The sequence below is a fragment of the Chiloscyllium punctatum genome, chromosome 8, assembly GCF_047496795.1.
Source record: "Chiloscyllium punctatum isolate Juve2018m chromosome 8, sChiPun1.3, whole genome shotgun sequence".
NCBI classification, from domain to species: Eukaryota; Metazoa; Chordata; class Chondrichthyes; order Orectolobiformes; family Hemiscylliidae; genus Chiloscyllium; species Chiloscyllium punctatum.
This window is the reverse complement of record NC_092746.1, coordinates 72,235,455-72,256,746: the sequence shown is the minus strand read 5'-3', so window position 1 is coordinate 72,256,746 and position 21,292 is coordinate 72,235,455. Positions and strand designations below refer to the sequence as shown.

The window sequence follows — 21,292 nt, the reverse complement described above, 5'->3', positions numbered from 1 at the left end:
TTGTCGAACAATTGAAAGTTTGAATTTTTACTTCAAAGCAAGTTAGTGAATTACAGATGTTGGTCATTAGTTCAAAAACTGTTGTTATTGGCTACCCATGTAACTCAGTTCAGATTAAGTAAGTGCCATATTGACAGAATTTTGAATTGTTTGTTACAGTTTTGCTGGTGGAACCTGGGATTGGGAATATTTAGGTTTTGCATCACCAGAGGTAGGTAAACACTGCTTGCGGTTATATCACATAGCCCTTTCAGTGCAGAGTTTATAGGAGGACCTTTATTTAAAGGAGCTATCCTGAATAGGAGGTGATAGTGAATGGTACCACCAATTCTGCTGCTAACTATCATTAATTTCAAAATGTAGCATTTTTTTTTAACTTCTCATCAACTAAAACTAATACTTTTCTCTGTGTCAGGCTTTCGCACTTCAGTGCACAATTTTTACAGCCTGACACCATTCCTATAAGCTGAGCTTGATTTAGGGACAGACACACTTTCTGTCTCTGTGCCTGACACTGGAAGACCACATATGCCAGATGTCAGCCCTTTGTGGGTGTGGTATGTTAAAAATAATTTTTTTACTTATTTTCTTTATGCAAAACGGCCTGCAGGTATGGAGGACAAGACATAGAAGGCCTGCAGGTAAGGGTTTTATGATTTCTATTTAAAAGCCTTTTTAGGCTGTAATGACTGCACAGGACAGCTCCTTTAAGTGACTTCTAATCTTGATTCCAGTTATTTGCACCTTTTTGATATACAGTGGCTTCACAAGGATGTGTTGTATCTGGTAAATTTATGTTAAACTTTGGTGAAAGGATCAGCCAAGTTCACACTGAGTGATGGTAAATATTTGTTACTTAACTGCTCAGTTGCCCGTTTTTGTATTCAAGGTGATTTTGACTAAAAATACGGTAATGCATATGATTTGATTTTGATATATATTATTGTCATATATACGGAGATACAGTGAAAAGTATTGTTTTGCATGTTATCAGACTAGTCATACCTTACATAAGTACATCCGGGTAATAGAGCAGAATGCAGAATTTAGTGTTACAGCAGACAAGGTGCAGAGAAATATCAACTCTAATATGAGAGTTCCGTTCATAAATCTGATAAGTTGGAAAATAAGTTGTTTTTAAATCTGCTGGTACGTGTTTTCAAACTTTTATATCTTCTGCTTGACGGAAGAGGGTGGAAGAGAGTATGACTGGGGTAGGAAAGGTCCATGATGATGATGGCTGCTCTCCTGAGAGAGCAGGAAATTTAGATGTAGTCAGTGGCAAGAAGGCTGGTTTTCGTGGTGAACTGGGTTGTGTTCACGACTGTCTAATTTCTTGCATTTTGGGCAGGGCAGTTGCCAAACCAAGCTGTGATGCATCCAAATAGGATGCTTTCTATGATAAAAATTGGTTAGTCTTGTGGACATGCCGAATTTCCTTAGCCTTCTAAAGAAGCAGAGGTGTTGGTGTGCTTTCTTGACTGTATGGATTGACATGGATACATCAATGATGATATTTACTCCTAGGAACCTGAAACTCTTCTCCACTTCCACCTCAGCATCATGGATCTAGAGAGGGGAGCATCCTCTTCTCCACTTCCTAGCTCCTTTTGTTTTGCTGACATTGAGAGAGATTGTTGTCTTTACGCAATGCCACTAAACTCGCTATCTCTTTCTTGTACTCTGTCTCATTGGTTGAGATCCGACTTACTGCAGTACTATCATCAACAAATGCAGTTAGAACTGAATTTGGCCACCCAGTGCTGAGTGTGTAAGGAGTAAAATAAAGGACTCAGTGCGCAACTTTGCAGAGCACTGGTATTGAGGATTGTTGTGGAGGAGGTGTCACCTGTCCTTACTGATTGCAGTCTGCATATGGGTAAAGTGGTATCTCTAAGCAGCATTGATTTGATTGGAAGAGGTACACCGCATGAGGAACAAAGTCTTATGAACCCAAAGGTCAAAGATGTACTTGTTGGTCTGTATTAAATCAACTGATTACAGACATAGAGTTAGGTTGTTACAATTAGCCTTTGTATCTTTAGATTAAGGAAAAGAAGATGAAGTTTCTTCTTCTCATAGTCATACAGCACGGATACTGACCCTTTCATCCAACCAGTCCATGCTGAACATAGTCCCAAACTAAACTAGTCAGATCTGCCTGCTTTTGGCCCATATCCCTCCAAATCTTTCGTATTCATGCACTTACTCAAATGTTCTTTCCAATGTTGTAATTGTACCCATATCCATCACTTTCTCAGGAAGTTCATTCCACACGCGACCATACTTTGGAAAGACTTTGGCTGACATGTCTTTTTTAAATCTCTGTCCTCTAATCTTAAATATGTAGCCCCTATTCTTCAAATTCCCCATCCTAGAGAAATTACAACTACCATTAACCCTGTCTATACCTTATTATTTTATAAACTTCTATAAGATCACCTGTCAACATCCTATGCTTCAGTGAAAAATATCCCAGCCTATTCAGCCTTTCTTTATAACTCAAATGTTCCATACCCAGTAACATCCTGGTAAATCCTTCCTATAACAAGGAGACCACAATTGGACGTAATATTCCATCAATTGTTCCCTCAGTGACACCTCAGAAATGTCTGTCTGGTCATAAGATGAGAACAGGTAAGCATCAGCTGTGTTGCCTTGCACTCAAAAACCAGCTAAAGTTCATTTTCTGATGGTTATCCTTGAAAAATCATATGACTTTCAACTGTGAAACTGCATTCCATCAAATTGCATCCAGTGCATGTATATCATTCTTTAAGTACTGCACGAGTATCAGGTGTAGTTTTTAATTAAAGTAGGTTTAAAGATGGAGAGTAACTAGCTGTCTGTGGCTTTTATTTTAATATGACATATTTTGATTCTATGTTTGTACTTAAATAGTAATGTATAGAATAGTTTGAGAAATTATCAAGTACACAAAAACTTTAACACAAATGTCTGTATATACTGTAAAGATGTCATAGGCTGAAGAACTGACAGGTGCAAAAGCAAGCTACTTCTATGTCACCACTGGTAGATGGGTGTAATTGCAATAGGAAAAGATCAGTGGATATTGTTGCACATTAATAATAGCAGATGTTGACGAGATATACGATTTTGTGACTGGTGTGAGCTACGATTTTCCTGTTTTATGGCTAGATGTTCAAGTACTGTGCAATTTTTTCCTAAGCATGCAACCACTTATTTGTTGAATTTAGGAATATGCTGAATTCCAGTATCGACGACGGCATAGACAACGGCGGCGAGATATGCATAGCCTTCGCAGTAACACTCCAGATCCTGAAGAGCCCAGTGATAGTACTATAGGTAACAGTGAAAACACATTACTCTTATTTTTCTAAACTTTGAACTTTCAGTGCTTTTTTTAAAAATGTTAAAAAAAAACGAGCTGCTCTTGACTTTCATTTCTTCTGGATTTTAAGTTATACAGTGAACTTGACATTTCTTTCACTGATAGGAACTAAGACCAGGACCAAAGAGTTGAAATTACAAACTTCACTCCATTGCCAATAAAACTCAGCATGGCTAGTGTCAGCCTAGCCTTACTGATTCCACAGTGCAAAACTGCCTTTCATTCAGAAAATAGTATTACTTGGAAAATAAAGTGTATACAAATTAAGCACTACTATAATCTGAATATTCTTGGGAATTTAGGTCTTGAACGTGTTTTAGGCAAATTACAAGGAGCTTAAAGCATTTTTATTCATGGTTTATTTAGTTAGAAGTGCTAGCTTAATTAGATGCACTGGTTTTTAAGTTCAAATTAATATATACTGGTTGTTAATCTTATGGTTTCCTGTAGATTTACAAACAATGAAAATTTTCCTTCAATCATTTATTTCTGAAGTCTTCGAGTCCCACATTGTAGCATTGATACACATGCTAACATTGTAATATTAAAGCTAATCAAATATCAAGAGTTACTTTATCATAATGATGTTTCTAAATGATATATCAAAAGCCTAAAATGTGTAACAATCTTTAAATTAAACCATGCATTCCTGCCTCTCCCTCTTGTTTCTTCGAACTTTTAAACAATGACACATGCCAATGCTAAGATAGTTTGTTATTTATCATACAATTAATAAAATAACAGATTATAGTAGCAAAGATCCTAATGGGGGTATCTTAGGCCAAACCTTAAGCTGTTCCGTACAGTAGTATTAGCCAGAAGCTGTGCTGAATAGGAAAGAAGCTTTTTTTTAAAGGTGTTGCATTACACTTCTTTATGTTCTGTGACAGCAAAGAATGATGTGTATTAATCCCAAGATTCATCCACAATAAATTCCAAATCTCTGGTGTAGATTCTAAAACTGATATTTCACTTGTGAAAGCTTGTTTATAGTAATTTTAATCAACCTGTTTGTACAAGCTTTTGATATGCCTGTGGAGCAGGTGGAACTAGAACTTGGGGCCTCTTGGTCCAGAGGTAAGAACCCTACTATTGTCACCGGAGCACAAGAAAGATTGTTATAGATATTTTCAAATCACTGTTCAGAGATGTTATGACACTCCTTGGGAGCAGGTGGGACTAGAACCTAGGGCCTTCAAGTCCAGAGGTAGGGACAATACGACTGCACCACAAGAGCCCCTGGATTTTGTTTTAAATAGCAGAAGTAGTCACCTGCTCAGTCAACTAGAAACTGGCATTTAAGTCTTGGAGGTAGCTGAGGAAAGGAAGGGATGCATTAACTTCTTATTCATGCAAAAGAAAAACTGCCTGCCCTTTTAAGTCTTTATGCAATAACTTCCTCCAAATTTATGACCGTGGTCAGTGAATGAAGTTGAAACAAAAATCTGGGAATGCTTGTTGGTGCAGCAAACCTAAGATTTTTTTTTACTTAGAATGCTTCTACATACTTTTATTCTGCTGTAAATGCTTAATCGAGCTGATTTGAAAGTCCTTTGTATTTTTACAGTTACCAGCAGTTTTAATTCAGCTGAACATAAGATAGTGGCATCATGATTATGCCAATGGAATATTAATCCAGGACCATAGGTCTATTTTCTGAGGACATGAGTTCAAATCCTACCATAGTGGATGTTGATCAACTTGGGTACCTAGATGCCATTACACTAAGTAAATTAGACAATTTGAATTCAATAATGGTAACCATATAACCGCTGTTGATTGTTGTAAAATGCCTGAAAATAACAGAATTTGCTATCTTTAGCTGGTCTCTTTGCTGTCTCTAAGGCTCCACGATCGGCTCCAAGACACGCTGGCCTACCTCACAATGCCCATTGTATCATAAAACCAAAGATATGAGAATATTCAATTCAGATTATAGCATGCGGTTAAAGCGTAAGATAGAGAGTAAAAACTGAACATAGCTTAGTACGTTTTAGTCATATTTATTTTAAGCAAGATAATTTTTCAATGCAACGTATCTGACTCTATTATGCTTTAGTCAATTTGTCCAAGCTATGGGAAACATCTATTTTGAGCTAATACAAGTTATTGATGAGTTATTCCACAGAGGACAAAAATAATCATATGCACCTTTCCATAAGTATTCTGTATCACAGTTAAATTTTATTTTGTTTTTTGATTCTAGATACCCATGAAGGTAACAGCAGACGACATGCTTCCATGGTGAGTTCAGCATCCATGAGTATTTTGCACAGCTCTTCACTTCATGACTATACACCTGTCAGTCACTCTGAGAATCAAGACTCTCTGCAGGTACCTTTCTTAGTGTAGTCCACTATCCTTCAACTATTTTTGCTTTGCTGCATGTTTAAATTGAAGAAAAAGACAAATGGTACACAATTGTATTTATTTTGATTAATGTATTGTTCTACAATTTATTAGATATTTAGTAATTCAAAACTTTCCATATATTTGATCCTTCACAGTCTAGTTTTTGGCATGTAACTTATGGCAGAGTTTGATGTCAGTAACTTGTATTTAAGTCAATAATTTCAAATCTTGAACTTGCTATTATTGAAAGAGAAGCCGAAGCTAAGGACTGATAGGTTCCTATTAAACATCCCACCTTAAATAAAAAGCTGTCAAAGAGGGATTGTAATGAGCATTTTTGTATTTTCATTTTTCTGTGATCATATAGACTTTTTTTTAAAAAAAGCATTTCAGTATTGAAGTCAAGTAAGTACAGAATCAGAGCAATTGAAGAAAATTGAAATTAATATTTAATACCACAGTGCTGAGCTGTCAGTTCTCCACAAAAGTGCTCTGCATTATGTTAGGCTGGGGGGAGCAGAGAGGGAGGATTTTCTTTTTACAACGCAAGTAATTTATCTTACAGTCTGTGTGTGGGTACTCACCTCTGCTCAGCATCTCATTGACCAAAAAGGATGGAAATTTGCTGTGTGGGGAACTGTGAATGCCCATTTTGCATCATTCCCAATAGAAAGATCTGACATTATACTGATCTGCCTCTTTGAACAAAAAGCACACTTGGATAAACCCCTTTTTCCAAAGTCCTGTGTGATGATTAATTGTCTCTCTGCAGTTTATACAGCTTACTATTGTTACCAAATGGTATGTTCTTGTTTCTTCTGTCTGTATCTATAGATCTGAATTTAAAATGGACTTGTCCCTATAACCCTGTCATTTTTTAAAAAAAAACATATATACTGTGTTTTAGCTAGTCTGCTGTTGTTCATTGGTGAGAGTCTGCTCAAACAGTTAAAATAGTTTTTAATCTGCATATCTTAATATATAGAAGAAAACTGTTCATGAAGTCTTGGCATTGATGATACAATTGTTTCCTTTCTGTTAGGCTTTGAGCTCACTTGATGATGATGATCCAAATATCCTGCTAGCTATCCAGCTGTCTTTGCAAGAGTCTGCTCTTGCAGTGGGTGGTGAGCCGCAAGACTTCCTTAACAACGAGTTATCTTTAGGGGCCATTGGTACTTCTTTACCTTCAAAGCTTGACACAGCCCAGCGAAGTATGGATACTGCTGGAGCTTTGAGCAACTCTCAGCTGATGGATTTGGAAGACAGCTTTATGAGATTGGGTAATAGTGATCCTTACTCCAGCAGGTTTGGTAGCTCTCAGCCTTTTGATGTACAAAGTAGCTTATTTTCATCTGTTGAAGGAACAGAATCCACAGATGCAGATCCTGCCATGAATGCAAATCTCCTTGGGAATATCATGGCATGGTTCCATGATATGAATCCTCAGAGCATTGCATTAATTCCTTCGGCATCTTCTGAAACTGATATAAATTCTCAGCAACTCAGCAGTGCAGAGGAACAAGGATCAAGCAGACTTGAGATGCTCCACAGCCTTCAGGAAGATCATGCTCTGTTTGAAGCTACAGTCATGAGCGAAGGCAAAGGAACCCAAGTTGAAGACATTTCGGAAAGTATTGGTGCTACAAAATCTGAGCCACAAGCAGAAACATCGGGTGTGAGTGACAGCCGAAGTGTAATGTTGTTGGGTGATAACTCCCAGCAGATTAACACATCATCAAATGAATGGGAAGAACAAATTCATTTGGTATAAATGCAACGATGTAGGCATCTGTTGCAGTCACTTATGTTTTGTCCCAAAAGCTTCGATCAGCATGAACCGTAGACTGATGCATCATGTAGGAGGGCTGGGAAACCCATCAGTGGTAGTGGGATCCATAAAAGGTTTGAGCTCTCAAAAGACTGTCTCAGTTAGTTGTCAGCCCTGCACCAGTCCCTGAGTTTTCAATGAAGAGCATAAAGCTTTTGGATCCTTGGTCTTTAACTTACTTTACTTACCAACTAGCAATTCTAAAGGATCTAAACTAAAATTACTGATAGAAACATGAAAGTGAGGCGATCTTATCCAACAGTACTGTTGGTAGCACCATGAAATGCACTATAGAGAGCCTTTTGAAATACTTAGAAGCCGATTGCAAAGGAAAGGAAGCACTGCCATAAGTGAAATGTGGTGCCAAAATTTAAACAGTTGAAACCAAGTAAATATAACTTTATTATATTCAGCTCGTGCCTGCACTAGTCTGAACGAATCAGAACTCTGGAGTAATTTCCAGGAGGTGGCATCTTTTAATGAAAATCGATGCTAATTCGAACTCAAGTGGCATGGGTGCTGCAGAAATGTAGCTTACGCTTTGATTTGTTCAGTGGTTGCTGTTTTAAAACAGATTATTTTTTAAAATCAGAAGTGGATATTAACAGGCGCGCTGCGTTTGAATTCCACAGATACTTTATTGTAAGTGCAATCGTAGAGTCTTTTCCTTACTATAAAGAAGTATTCAGTTAAAAGCACTGTCAGTGCCACTGGTCTTAAGAAATAGACTTGAAATATAGGCCGAAGATTTCTTTACTGCAAAGCCATCCCTTATAGGCAAAAAAAAGTAAAAATGACATGAAAGCCACAACAATCAATCAAATGTCTGGCCTACTCAGTCAGCCCATCATTGTGCCTTTGCCTGACCCACTTGGTTGGTTGCCACATATTTTTGAAGCATCAGAGACTATCACTTTAAGATCAGATGAACACAAGTATGACTGAAAATACTTTTAGCTTGATTGTTGCCAATTGTATTTTGGGTGGACAGTTTTGCATCAAATATTGGATATTGTTCTGTGGAGATTTATAGTTATAATTTTCACAGAATACTAAAATTTGGTTGATCTACTAAAAAAATCAAGCTTTTCCAAGGAATGAATTATCTGGAATGAACTAATTGTGCTAATTTTTATTAGAAAAGTTTTTATTTTTAAAACCATCATGCTTTAAACCAGGTTTTTTTTTAACTTGGAGAATTTAATTCAGTTTTTAAAATTTGGAGCTTAGATATCAACCATGCAAAGCCCAAGACGTGTAACTGGTTTAAGTTTGAGATGTTTCTCTTATAGTTCGGTTTTACCTTGAGTCAGTCTGTGACAACGTAGTGTATTGAAGTAATTTCAGTTTGATATTGGAAATAAAAAGACATGTTTTACATGGCATTGAATATGTACTGCAAAGTTGAGATATGTAAGGGTGTTGTATATGAAGTTAATAGTTTTGTGGGGTTTTGTTTTTGTAAAAGCATTGTTTAATTTGTGGAGTTTGAACCATGGTCCATTCTGTGTAATGTTGGCTGTGCATGGTCACAAGGTCATTCAGATTCAAAATTGTATATTCTGTTACAAATTTTAAATGTCTTGGATTAATTTGAAAATCAGAAAAAAAAAGCAAGACTATTTTTTAAGACAATGGGAATTTTATAATAAAGCCAACTGTTAACCTTGATTTATCTCTCTGCAAAAATGTTACTATTTGCACTTTCATAGTACTATACTTGATACATTCCCACTTTATATATTGATACAGTAATATTGAAATGCTTGGCCAATGCAAAATATTTAAAACAGTTAAACTGTACAAAATTAACTTTTTTGATTGGACCTATTGTTCTAAAGAACTAAAATCTAAAAATTGTTTAACTTCACAGTCGGACCACCTACCTGGAATTGTGAAGAGAGCCTGTATTTTCATTTTCTTCTTTCTTTTTCAAGCTCCTATAATTCTACTTTAAATTTTGCAAGTCAATATTCTTCCTCTGAAGTCAAACAATAAAATTCAGTTCATTCTCATGTTGGTTTCAGTGAAAACTGCAGTTCTCTATTTACTGTTTTAAAAGTATAATTTCCTTTGGTTAAATGTAATATCATGGAAATGGATAGTAGTTTGAGCAACACAACTGTAAATTAATATTTATAATAAATTCACATTTCTGAACTTTTTAAAATAGAAATGGTTGATGTTTATTCAGCACTATGCTGAAATAGCGAATATGATGGGTTGCTTGTATTTTTAAGAAGAATTATCCAGTTAGCAACTATGCACATGGACCCTGGAGACTGCTGAGCTAACCAGTCCAAATTTGAGGCATTGGTCAGGGCATGATAAATGTCTCTATTTCCTTATTAGAAACTTTTTAAAAATAAATTATTACTATCCAAAGATTTCTGGCAGTCAGAATCTCACCTTCAATTATTATATTCCTCCATATACACAAATATGAACATACCACTTAAAAAGGTTAAAAGAATCTAATAGCTGAGAGCCAGGAGTTCCTCCCTTAGGTAGGATCGATGAACTGGATACAAGTCATGTTACTTTTGCAAACTGATTTTTTTCCTGAAAGTGTCTCGAAATTGTTATGCATGTTTGCATGCATATGATTTTCAGTGAACCATTGCCATCAGGCTGTCTCTTAAAACAAACTTAGGTTTTGCATTTAAGTATATTCCTTTTTCTGTTTAAAGATAGAAACATGATACCATTTTCTTCATAAGCAGAAAATTGATTAGTGAGCCTGAAGTCGCTGGTGGGCAAGTTGTTGGAGGGAATCCTGAGGGACAGGATGTACATGTATTTGGAAAGGCAAGGACTGATTAGAGATAATCAACATGGCTTTGTGTGTGGGAACTCATGTCTCTCAAACTTGATTGAGTTTTTTGAAGTAATAACAGAGGATTGATGAGGGCAGAGCAGTAGATGTGATCTATATGGACTTCATTAAGGCATTCGACAAGATTCCCTATGGGAGACTGATTAGCAAGGTTAGATCTCATGGAATACAGGGAGAACTAGCCATTTGGATGCAGGTAGAAGACAGAGGGTAGTGGTGGAGGTTTGTTTTTCAGACTGGAGGCCTGTGACCAGTGGAGTGCCACAAAGATCGGTGCTGGGTCCACTACTTTTCTTCATTTATATAAATGATTTGGATGTGAGCATAGCAGGTACAATTAGTAAGTTTGTAGATGACAACAAAATTGGAGGTATAGTGGACAGCGAAGAAGGTTACCTCAGATTACAACGGGATCTTGATCAACGGGCTAATGGGCTGAGAATTGGCAGATGGAGTTTAATTTAGATAAATGTGAGGTGCTGCATTTTGTGAAAGCAAATCTTAGCGTGAATTATACACTTAATGGTAAGGTCCTCGGGAGTGTTGCTGAACAAAAAGACCTTGGAGTGCAGGTTCATAGCTCCTTGAAAGTGGAATCGCAGGTAGGTAGGATAGTGAAGAAGGCATTTGGTATGCTTTCCTTTTATTGGTCAGAGTATTGAGTACAGGACATTGATTAGGCCATTGTTGGAATATTGCGCACAATTCTGGTTTTCCTATCGGAAAGATGTTGTGAAACTTGAAAGGGTTCAGAAAAGATTTACAAGGATGTTGCCAGTATTGAAGGATTTGAGCTATAAGGAGAGGTTGAATAGGCTGGGGCTATTTTCCCTGGAATGTCGGAGGCTGAGGGGTGGCCTTGCAGAGGTTTATAAAATCATGAGGGGCATGGATAGAATAAATAGATGAAGTCTTTTCCTTGAGATGGGGGAGTCCAGAACTAGAGGCCATAGAGTTAGGATGAGAGGGGAAAGATATAAAAGAGACCTGTACGGCAACCTTTTCACGCAGAGGGTGGTACGTGTATAGAATGAGCTGCCAGAGGAAGTGGTAGAGGCTAACACAATTGCAACATTTAAAAGGCATCTGGATGGGTATATGAATAGGAAGGGTTTGGGGGGATATATGGGCTGTGTGCTGGCAGGTGGGACTAGATTGTGTTGGAATATCTGGTCGGCATGGACGGGTTGGACCGAAGGATCTGTTTCCGTGCTGTACATCTCTATGACTCTTATGACAAACTAAGCATGTTGCATCAGTGTCTTGTCCTCCACCTGTGGGATACCTGATTTGATACGTGAAAATTGTTTTTACAAAAAAGTCGATATAAATCCACTTAGTCATGGTATAGTTGGGCCAACAATGCTATTAGAGAGGAATGCCCGGAATTTTGACAGAGTAGCAATAAAGGTCATGATTTGGAGATACTGGTGTTGGACTGGGGTGTACAAAGTTAAAAATCACACAACACCAGGTTATAGCACCAGCTAGTGTGCTTCCAATTAAACCTGTTGGAATATAACCTGGTGTTGTGTGATTTTTAACTTAGCAGTAAAGGAGCAATGATTCAATTCCAGGTCAGGATCGCATGGGCTTGGATGTGCACTTGCAGATAGTGGTGCTCCCATGCATCTGCTGTCCTTATTCTGTTAGGTAGTAGAGATCATGGGTTGCCATGAGCTGTAAAAAGAACTTTGTCAAGATGTTTCTTAGTTCCAGCAGTGTCTGCATGGATAAGTGCTGGTGGAGTGGGAAGTAAATGTTCAAAGTGATAGATGACTTTCCTGTCTAGAATGTGCTTTGTCCTGGATAGTGTTGATATTTGTGTTGTTCAGCTACACCTGGAGTACAGGTAGTGGACAGAGTTTCATCACCTTCCTGACTTGCACCTCATCAACGTTGAACTGACTCTGGAAATATGGAGATGAGTTACTTGGCATATAATTCCAAACCTCTGAAGTGTTTTTGTAGCCACTGTGCTTAACTGGTGATTGGTCCAGTGAGGATGTGGTGGCAGTTCAGAGGATGTTCACCAGATTGATTCCAAAAATGAAGGGGCTATCATGCACACAGCGATTGAATAGCTTGAGCTTATATTTGCTGGAGTTCAGAAGGATGTGGGGATATCTGATTGAAGTATATAAAATGCTAAAGGGGATTGATAAGGTGGACATTGAACAGTCATAGAATTGAGAGGATACTGTGTTTGAGAGGAGTTCAGCTCAAAACTGAGATAAGAAGAATCTATTTCTCTCAGGCTTGTGAATCTGTGGAATTCATTGCCCCAGAGTGCAGTAGAAGCAGAGTCAATTAACAGATTCAAGAAAGGAGTAGATACATTTCTGATGAAAAGCAGGATAAAGGACCCAGGGAGCAGGCAGGAAAGTGGAATTGGGTCCATGATAAGATCAGTCATGATCATGTTAAATGGTGGAGCGGGCTCGCAGGTCTGCATTGTCTACTCCCATTCCTAATTCCTATGTTCCTACAATTTAATCTAAAGTAACCCATTCATCACCAGGATCACAAAATGTTGAAGAGTGATCTAGTGATGGGATTGTCATTGAAAGTCCAAGGAAGATGGCTAGATTTTCTCTTCATGGAAGCAGTCATTACCTGGTGTTTGTGTAGCATTCATTACCTGGTGCTTATGTAGCACAAATGCGACTTATGTGGCAGCCCTAGTTTAAATAATCCCTAGATCTTGCTGCATGCAAATATAGTCTGTTTCAATAACTGAGGATTTCCAAATAATAATAAGCACTGCAATCATGAATGAATATCCTTATTTTTGACCTTCTGTTGAAACAAAGACCATTAGTGAAACAGCTGAAGCTGGTTGTGACGACAGTGAAAAAATTGAGATATAGCTTTATGTTCTAAGTCAGGATGGTGTGAGACTTGGAAAGGCATTTGTAGGTGGTGGTGTTTCCATACATCTGCTGACCTTGTCCTTCTAGATGGCAGAAATTAGCTCTTTGGAAGATGCTGTCAAAGAACCATGGGTGTTTGTGTACTATTTAGAACTGGCATTTTGTGTAAGTGGTGAAGAAAGTGAATTATTGGAGTTGGTGGATTGAGTGCCAGTCAAACAGTCCACTCGTTCTGAGTGGAGTTGAACTTTGAGGGTTGTTGGAGTTGCACAATCTAAGTGGAGACAATTGCGCAACATTTCTGGCTTGTGCCTTGGAAATGTTGGACAGGCACAGGGAAGACAGGAGGTGAGTAACTGCAGAATTCTGAGTCTGACTTGGTTTTGTAGCCACAGTGCATGAGCCAGTTTATTTCCATTTCTGGTTAAAGGGGAAAAGCTTTGGATGTTGACAGGGAAGAATTCAGCAATGGTAATGCCATTGAACATCAAGGAGTGATGGCTCAATTCTGTCTTATTGGACATGGTCATTGCCCTCTACTTATGTGGCAGGACTGTTATTTGCCACTTGCAAGTCCAGGCCTGGATGTTTTTATGTCTTCCTACAAATTAAAATTTATAACATTTTGACTGTAATTGCAAGACCCAAGTCAATTACAATTTTAGACTGAAGTTGTGTGGCACTAATGTACCAAATGGGAAAGTATTCAAACAGATTTAGCAATCTACATCCATGAGGTACTGTGGAGTAATAGCAGCAGAATTGTACTCAAATAATCTGCAACTTTACAGCCTGGTAATTCTCACACTCTGTCATTACATCAAGCCAGAGAATCAGCCATGGTTCAATGATAATGGACATGGTATGCCAAGATCAGCACTAGGCACATCTAAAAATGAACTGTCAACCTGAATAAACTACAACACAGGATTACTTATGGTACCAAATAGCATCAAAGCACCATATGATCAAGCTAAGCAAATCCACAACTAACAAATCAGATTAACACTGCTATCTATCCAACTACGTGGAAAGTTGCCCTTGTTTGTCAAGTACACAAAAAGCAGATCAGTTCCTACCGGGCAGTCCACCCTTCATCAGAAAAATAATGGTGCCCACCTATCAAGCAGTGCTTATTTAGCAATAACCTACTCACTAATGTTTAGTTTGGATCCAACAAGGCGGACGGGTGGGCAATGTTGGACGGGGTTGGAGTTGGACTGGGTTAGGGGGTTGGTTGGGGGCCGACAGGGTTTGGGGGCAGGCAGGGGGGCGATGTTGGATGGAGGATAGGGGTGTAGGGGCTCGCATGTGATGTGCTGTTGTCTAGTCTCCTGAACATGCAGCAGACTTCACAGAAATCTTCAAACCCCAGAGGAAATCAATTAACTGAGTAATCAATTATCCGAATGAAATAGTGTCTGCCCATCTCGTTCAGATAATCGAGGTTCCTGTGTATTTAGTTGTAGTCTGGATGTGATCCTTGTAAGCAATTAGAATACATTCATCTGTGCACAGAATATCTCTAAACTGTATCTTTAAGAGTTTGGTAAAGATACACAGTCTGGAAAGGATCACAGAGCTTCGCTGAGCAGAACCTAATGACATCTGCGAATAGGTCTCTGACATTTTGCAAATAAGAATGAGCCATAATGCATCCTTGCTTTATGGCACTAGTTATCACATGAACAGCTTGTTCAAACATGCCAACACCTTAGCTTTGAGAACATGCCATTGACTAGATGGATTGTCCCTGTTTAAGCTTTAAATTTCCGACCAGCATATATTGATCTTGATATTGCTGTCTGCACTTGCAGTTGTCTTGATCCAAACATTGCATGGCAGACACACTTTTATTGTTGTAAACCATTTGTGAATTAATATGAGCAGGCCCATGGGAACAGTGGGTAATATTCATGATCACTGGGAAGTACACAGTTGTCCCCAGGAGAAAGGTGAGGACTGCAGGTGCTGGAGAGTTAAGAGTTGAAAAGCGTGGTGCACCTTTTCCTCCATTACATTGATGTTAGTATTGATGCCACCTCATGTTCCCTTGAGGAGGTCAACTTCACCAACATTTTTCACCCTGACCTCAAGTTCACATGGACCATCTCTGACACCTCCCTCCCCTTCTTGGACCTCTCCAACTCAACATGGATATCTATTTCAAACCCATCACTCCCACAGCTACTTTGACTACACTTCCTCTCACCCAACCCCCTGTAATAATGCGATCCCTTACTCCCAATTTCTCTGCCTCCTCTGTATCTGCTCCCAAGAGGAGCAATTCCACCCAAGGATATCTTATTTTAAGAACTACAATTACTCCTCCCACATGATCAGCAATGCTCTCTATTGCATCTCATCCACGTCCTGTACCTCTGCCCTCAAACCCCATCCTGTCAACCACAACAAGGATGGAACCTTCCGGACCCCTCATTCCATCCCACGAACCTCCAGATAGAGCACATCATCCTCTGTCATTTTTGCCACCTACAGTCAGATCCCACCACCAAAAATAGATTTCCCTCTCCACCCCTATCTGCGTTCCACAGAGACCATTCCCTCTGTGACTCCCTTGTTAGGTCTGCGCTCCCCACCAACTCATCTTCTCCAACAAACACTTTCCTCTGCTGCCATAAAAGGTGCAAAGCCTGCGCCCACACCTCCCCACTCACCTCCGTCCAAGGCCCTAAAGGATCATTTCACATCTGGCAGAGATTTTCCTGCACATCCTCCCCCTCACTTATTGCATTTGTTGCTCTCAATGTGGTCTCCTCCACATCAGGGAGACCAAGCGCCAACCTGCAGAGTGGTTCAGGGAACATCTCTGGTCTGCACGCACCAAATAACCCTACCACCTTGTGGCCAACTACTTCAACTCTTCCTCTCACTCCTCCAAGGACATGCAAATCCTGGCTTCCTCCACCACCAAATCAAAACCAAATCACTGGAGGAAAGCCACAGACACTGACCAGATACTCAGTTACAGGAACAACCCACTCCCCTCCTCTCCGACCTTTCACCTACACCCCCCACTTCCATCCACTCTCAGCTCCCTTCTCCCCAGTCCCAGCCCCATCCTCTCCCATTTATCTCTCCACCCCCGAGGCTCTCAACCTCATTCCTGATGAAGGGCTCCTGCCCGAAACATCGATTCTCCTGCTCCTCGGATGCTGCATGACCTGCTGTGCTTTTCCAGCACCACACACTCTCGACTCTGATCTCCAGCATCTGCAGTCCTCACTTTCTCCTACAGGAGCAATCATCCAAACACCCTCAAACCTGCATGAGGGCATTATTTAAATGAGCCACAACACACTGCAGCACCCAGGAATTAAGACAAGCCAAGGAAAAATACCTTTGCAATGTATTCAGGAACAATGGGTACTTGATACCGTAGTCCACCAATTCCTGCAGAACAGAACAAGAAGACACGACACACTCAGAGCCTCTAGCCACGCTACTATAGATCAAAGACATCGCGGAGATGACGACCAGACTACTACAACCCCTAGCAATCATGGTAGCCCACAAACCTACCACCACACTGAAACAGCTTCTGATGAATTTAAAGGACCCTGTACCAATAACCAGTAGAACAAACATCATATACAAAATATCCTGCAAGAACTGCAACAAACATTACATTGGAAAGACAGGCAGAACCAACTAGCGACCAAAAGACATGACCAACTATCACTAGTGTCCATACACACAGACAAAGAGGCACACCAGTTCAACTGGGACAATATATTCATCCTGGAACAAGCTAAACAAAGACACGCACAGGAATTCCAATCTCTCAGAAAAAGAACTGGAAGTATTATGACCGACCTCAACAGGCCAAGACACATAAATAGCAAGCAGAACAGAACACCAGCGCTTCATCGGAGGCTCACTGATGATGTTACCTAGCATGGTAACAAACATGTGAGAACAAATCTACCAGGTCAATGAGCAAACTTTCAACCTAGAATTAGTCCCCTTTGCCTACATTCGGTCTACATCTCTCTAAACCTTTCCCAACCATGTACTTGTCCAAATGTGTTTTAAATGTTGTAATTGTACCTGCCTCTACCATTTCCTCTGGCAGCTCGTTCTATATATGCATCACCTCTATGGGAAAAAGTTGCCCTTTTGATCCCTTTTTAATCTTGTCCCTCTCACCTTAAAACTATGCTCTCTAGTTTTTGACTCCCCTACTCTGGGGAAAAGGCCTTGGCTGTTCACTTTTATTTATGTCCCTCATGATTTTATAAACCTCTATAAGGTCACCCCTCAGCGTCCTACGCTCTGGGGGAAAATTAGATTAGATTAGATTCATTACAGTATGGAAACAGGCCCTTCGGCCCAACAAGTCCACACCGCCCCGCCGAAGCGTAACCCACCCATACCCCTACATCTACATCTACATCTACATCTACATCTACCCCTTACCTAACACTACGGGCAATTTTTAGTATGGCCAATTCACCTGACCTGCACATCTTTGGACTGTGGGAGGAAACCGGAGCACCCGGAGGAAACCCACGCAGACACGGGGAGAACGTGCAAACTCCACACAGTCAGTCGCCTGAGGCGGGAATTGAACCCGGATCTCTGGCGCTGTGAGGCAGCAGTGCTAACCACTGTGCCACCTTCTCTTTGTAACTCAAACCCTCCAGTCTTGACAACATTCTTGTAAATCCTTTTTGCACCCTTTCCTTCCTGTGATATTCCTTCCTGTACTAGGGAAACCAGAATTGTTCACAGTATGCCAGATGTGGCCTTTCCAATGTCATAAAGTCATAAAGATAGCAGCATGGAAACAGACCCTTCAACCCACTGCGTCCATATCAATCAGATATCCTAAACTAATCTAGTCCTTTTTGCCAGCATGCCAGCTCATATTCATCGAAAGCCTTCCTATCCATATACCCATCCAGATGCCTTTTAAATGTTGTAATTGTACTAGCTTCCACCACTTCCTCTGGCAGCTCATTCAATGCATGCACCATCTGTGTGAAAAAGTTGAATTTTCCTGATTTTCTTAGAATGAACTCTGATGTCTAAAGATACTTGAAACCAAACAGCAAAGGCAACAGCTGTGCAGGTGCACTGCTGTGTTAGTCTCATATAGTTTAACATGACAGCAAAGTCCTGTACTTAATGCTTTGACCAATGAAGGCAAATGTGCAAAACACTACCTTCACCATCCTGCCTACCTTTCAAGGAACTATGTATCCATACTCGTAGATTTCTCTGTTCAATAATATTCCCTGGGCCCTACCATTAACCGTGTATGTCTTCCGTGGTTCATCTTACCAAAATGCAATACCTCACATTTATCTGCATCAGACTCCATCTGCCATTCCTCAGCATTGTACTCAGAAATAACCTTCACTCTCCAATATACCACCAATTTTGGAGTCATCCACAAACTTACAAGCCATGACCCCTATGTTCTCATCTAAATTGTCTACATAAATGACAAATAACAGTGGTCCTATCTTCAATGCTTGCAGCACACTGGTCACAGGCCTCCAGACTGAAAAACAACCTTCTACCACAACCTTCTACCACTGGGCACGGTGGCACAGTGGTTAGCACTGCTGCCTCATAGCGCCAGAGACCCGGGTTCAATTCCCGCCTCAGGCGACTCTCTGTGTGGAGTTTGCACATTCTCCCCGTGTCTGCGTGGGTTTCCTCCGGGTGCTCCGGTTTCCTCCCACACTCCAAAGATGTGCCGGTCAGGTGAATTGGCCATGCTAAATTGCCCGTAGTGTTAGGTAAGGGGTAGAAGTATGGGTATGGGTGGGTTGCGCTTCGGCGGGGCGGTGTGGACTTGTTGGGCTGAAGGGCCTGTTTCCACACTGTAATGTAATCTAATCTAAAATAAACCTTCTGTCTCCTACCATCAAGTCAATTTTGTATACAATTGGCTATCTCTCCCTGGATCCCGTGTGATGTCATCTTACTATTATGGCTGGCTGCCCTGGAAAGATTGCCAACATCAACGAAGACCCATTGCACCCAGGTAATGATCTACAACCTCTTCCATCAGAAGCTTGAACACAAGCACCAGCAAGTTCAAGAACAGCTCCTTTCTGGCCATTGTTAAACTGATCATTGGATTCTCTAGCCTCAAATAATGCTGATCTTGCTAATGAGGATCCTGCTGAGTGCATGCCGTGTCAAAGTTTTACCTGCACATCCACCAATATCATTTATTATATCCGTTGCTCCTAATGCGGTCTCCTCTACATTGGGGAGACTGGACGCCTACTAGCGGACTGATTTAGGGAACATCTCCGGGACACCCGCACCAATCAACCACACCGCCCTGTGGCCTAACATTTCAACTCCCCCTCCCACTCTTCCGAGGACATGGAGGTCCTGGACCTCCTTCACCGCTGCTCCCTCACCACCAGACGCCTGGAGGAAGAACGCCTCATCTTCCACCTCAGAACACTTCAACCCCAGGGCATCAATGTGGACTTCAACAGTTTCCTCATTTCCCCTTCCCCCACCTCAACCCAGTTCCAAACTTCCAGCTCAGCACTGTCCCCATGACATGTCCTACCTGCCTATCTTCTTTTCCACCTATCCACTCACCCCTCCCCCCCGACCTATCACCTTCATCCCCTCTCCCACTCACCTATTGTACTTTATGCTACTTTCTCCCCACCCCCACCCTCTCCATCCTTCAGGCTCTCTGCCTTTATTCCTGATGAAGAGCTTTTGCCCAAAACGTCGATTTTACTGCTCCTCGGATGCTGCCTGAACTGCTGTGCTTTTCCAGCACCACTCTAATCTAGACCTTGTTCAATGTAACCTGTATGCCTCTGTCTAAGTCTTTTTGATCGATACATCCTTACTTAGTAGGTCACTGCTGGAATATTGTGTGCAATTCTGGTCTCCTTCCTATCGGAAAGGTGTTGTGAAACTTGAAAGGGTTCAGAAAAGATTTACAAGGATGTTGCCAGGGTTGGAGAATTTGAGCTACAGTGAGAGCTTGAATAGGCTGGGGCTGTTTTCCCTGGAGCGTCAGAGCGGCATGGATAGGATAGATAGACAAAGTCTTTTCCCTGGGTTGGGGGCGTCTAGACTAGTGGGCATAGGTTTAGGGTGAGAGGGGGACGATATAAAAGAGACCTAAGGGTCAACTTTTTCTCACAGAGGGTGGTACCTGTATGGAATGAGCTGTCAGAGGAAGTGGTGGAGGCTAGTACGATTCCAACATTTAAGAGGCATTTGATCGGGTATATGAATAGGAAGGATTTGGAGGGATATGGGCTGGGTGCTGGAAGGTCCCCAGGACCTGATTAGGTGTACCCTAGAACTCTGTGGGAAGCTAGAGAAGTGATTGCTGGGCCTCTTGCTGAGATATTTGTATCATCGATAGTCATAGGTGAGGTGCCGGAAGACTGGAGGTTGGCTAACGTGGTGCCACTGTTTAAGAAGGGTGTTAAGGACAAGTGGTGGGCAACTTGTCGGAGGGAATCCTGAGGGACAGGATGTACATGTATTTGGAAAGGCAAGGACTGATTCAGGATAGTCAACATGGCTTGTGTGTGGGAAATCATGTCTCACAAACTTGATTGAGTTTTTTGAAGAAGTAACAAAGAGGATTGATGAGGGCTGAGCGGTAGATGTGATCTATACGGACTTCAGTAAGGCATTCGACAAGGTTCCCCATGGGAGACTGATTAGCAAGGTTAGATCTCATAGAATACAGGGAGAACTAGCCATTTGGATACAGAACTGGTTTAAAGTAGAAGACAGAGGGTGGTGGTGGAGGGTTGTTTTTCATACTGGAGGCCTGTGACCAGTGGAGTGCCACAAGGATCGGTGCTGGGTCCACTTCCTTTTGTAATTTACATAAATGATTTGGATGTGAGCATCAGAGGTACAGTTAATAAGTTTGCAGATGACATCAAAATTGGAGGTGTAGTGGACAGCGAAGAGGGTTACCTCAGATTACACAGGATCTTGACCAGATGGGCCAATGGGCTGAGAAGTGGCAGATGGATTTTAATTCAGAT

The 21,292-nt window shown here is 40.8% G+C and overlaps 1 protein-coding gene across 5 annotated transcripts in view; it reads left to right on the top strand.

Annotated features, from left to right (window-relative positions):
• Positions 1 to 9,716, top strand: part of ankib1a (ankyrin repeat and IBR domain containing 1a) — an 89,027-nt gene extending 79,311 nt beyond the window's left edge. For 3 of the 5 annotated variants that reach the window (XM_072575769.1, XM_072575770.1, XM_072575771.1), the window contains exons 17-20: positions 160 to 211; positions 3,219 to 3,327; positions 5,580 to 5,707; positions 6,768 to 9,716. In XM_072575769.1, coding sequence (XP_072431870.1) covers positions 160 to 211; positions 3,219 to 3,327; positions 5,580 to 5,707; positions 6,768 to 7,499 — 1,021 coding nt within the window. In that variant the 3' untranslated portion in view covers positions 7,500 to 9,716. Of the gene's footprint in view, positions 1 to 159; positions 212 to 610; positions 642 to 3,218; positions 3,328 to 5,579; positions 5,708 to 6,767 lie in introns of all 5 variants that reach the window. The other 2 variants (XM_072575772.1, XM_072575774.1) reach the window with 2 other exon arrangements.
• The last annotated feature ends 11,576 nt before the right edge of the window (positions 9,717 to 21,292 follow it).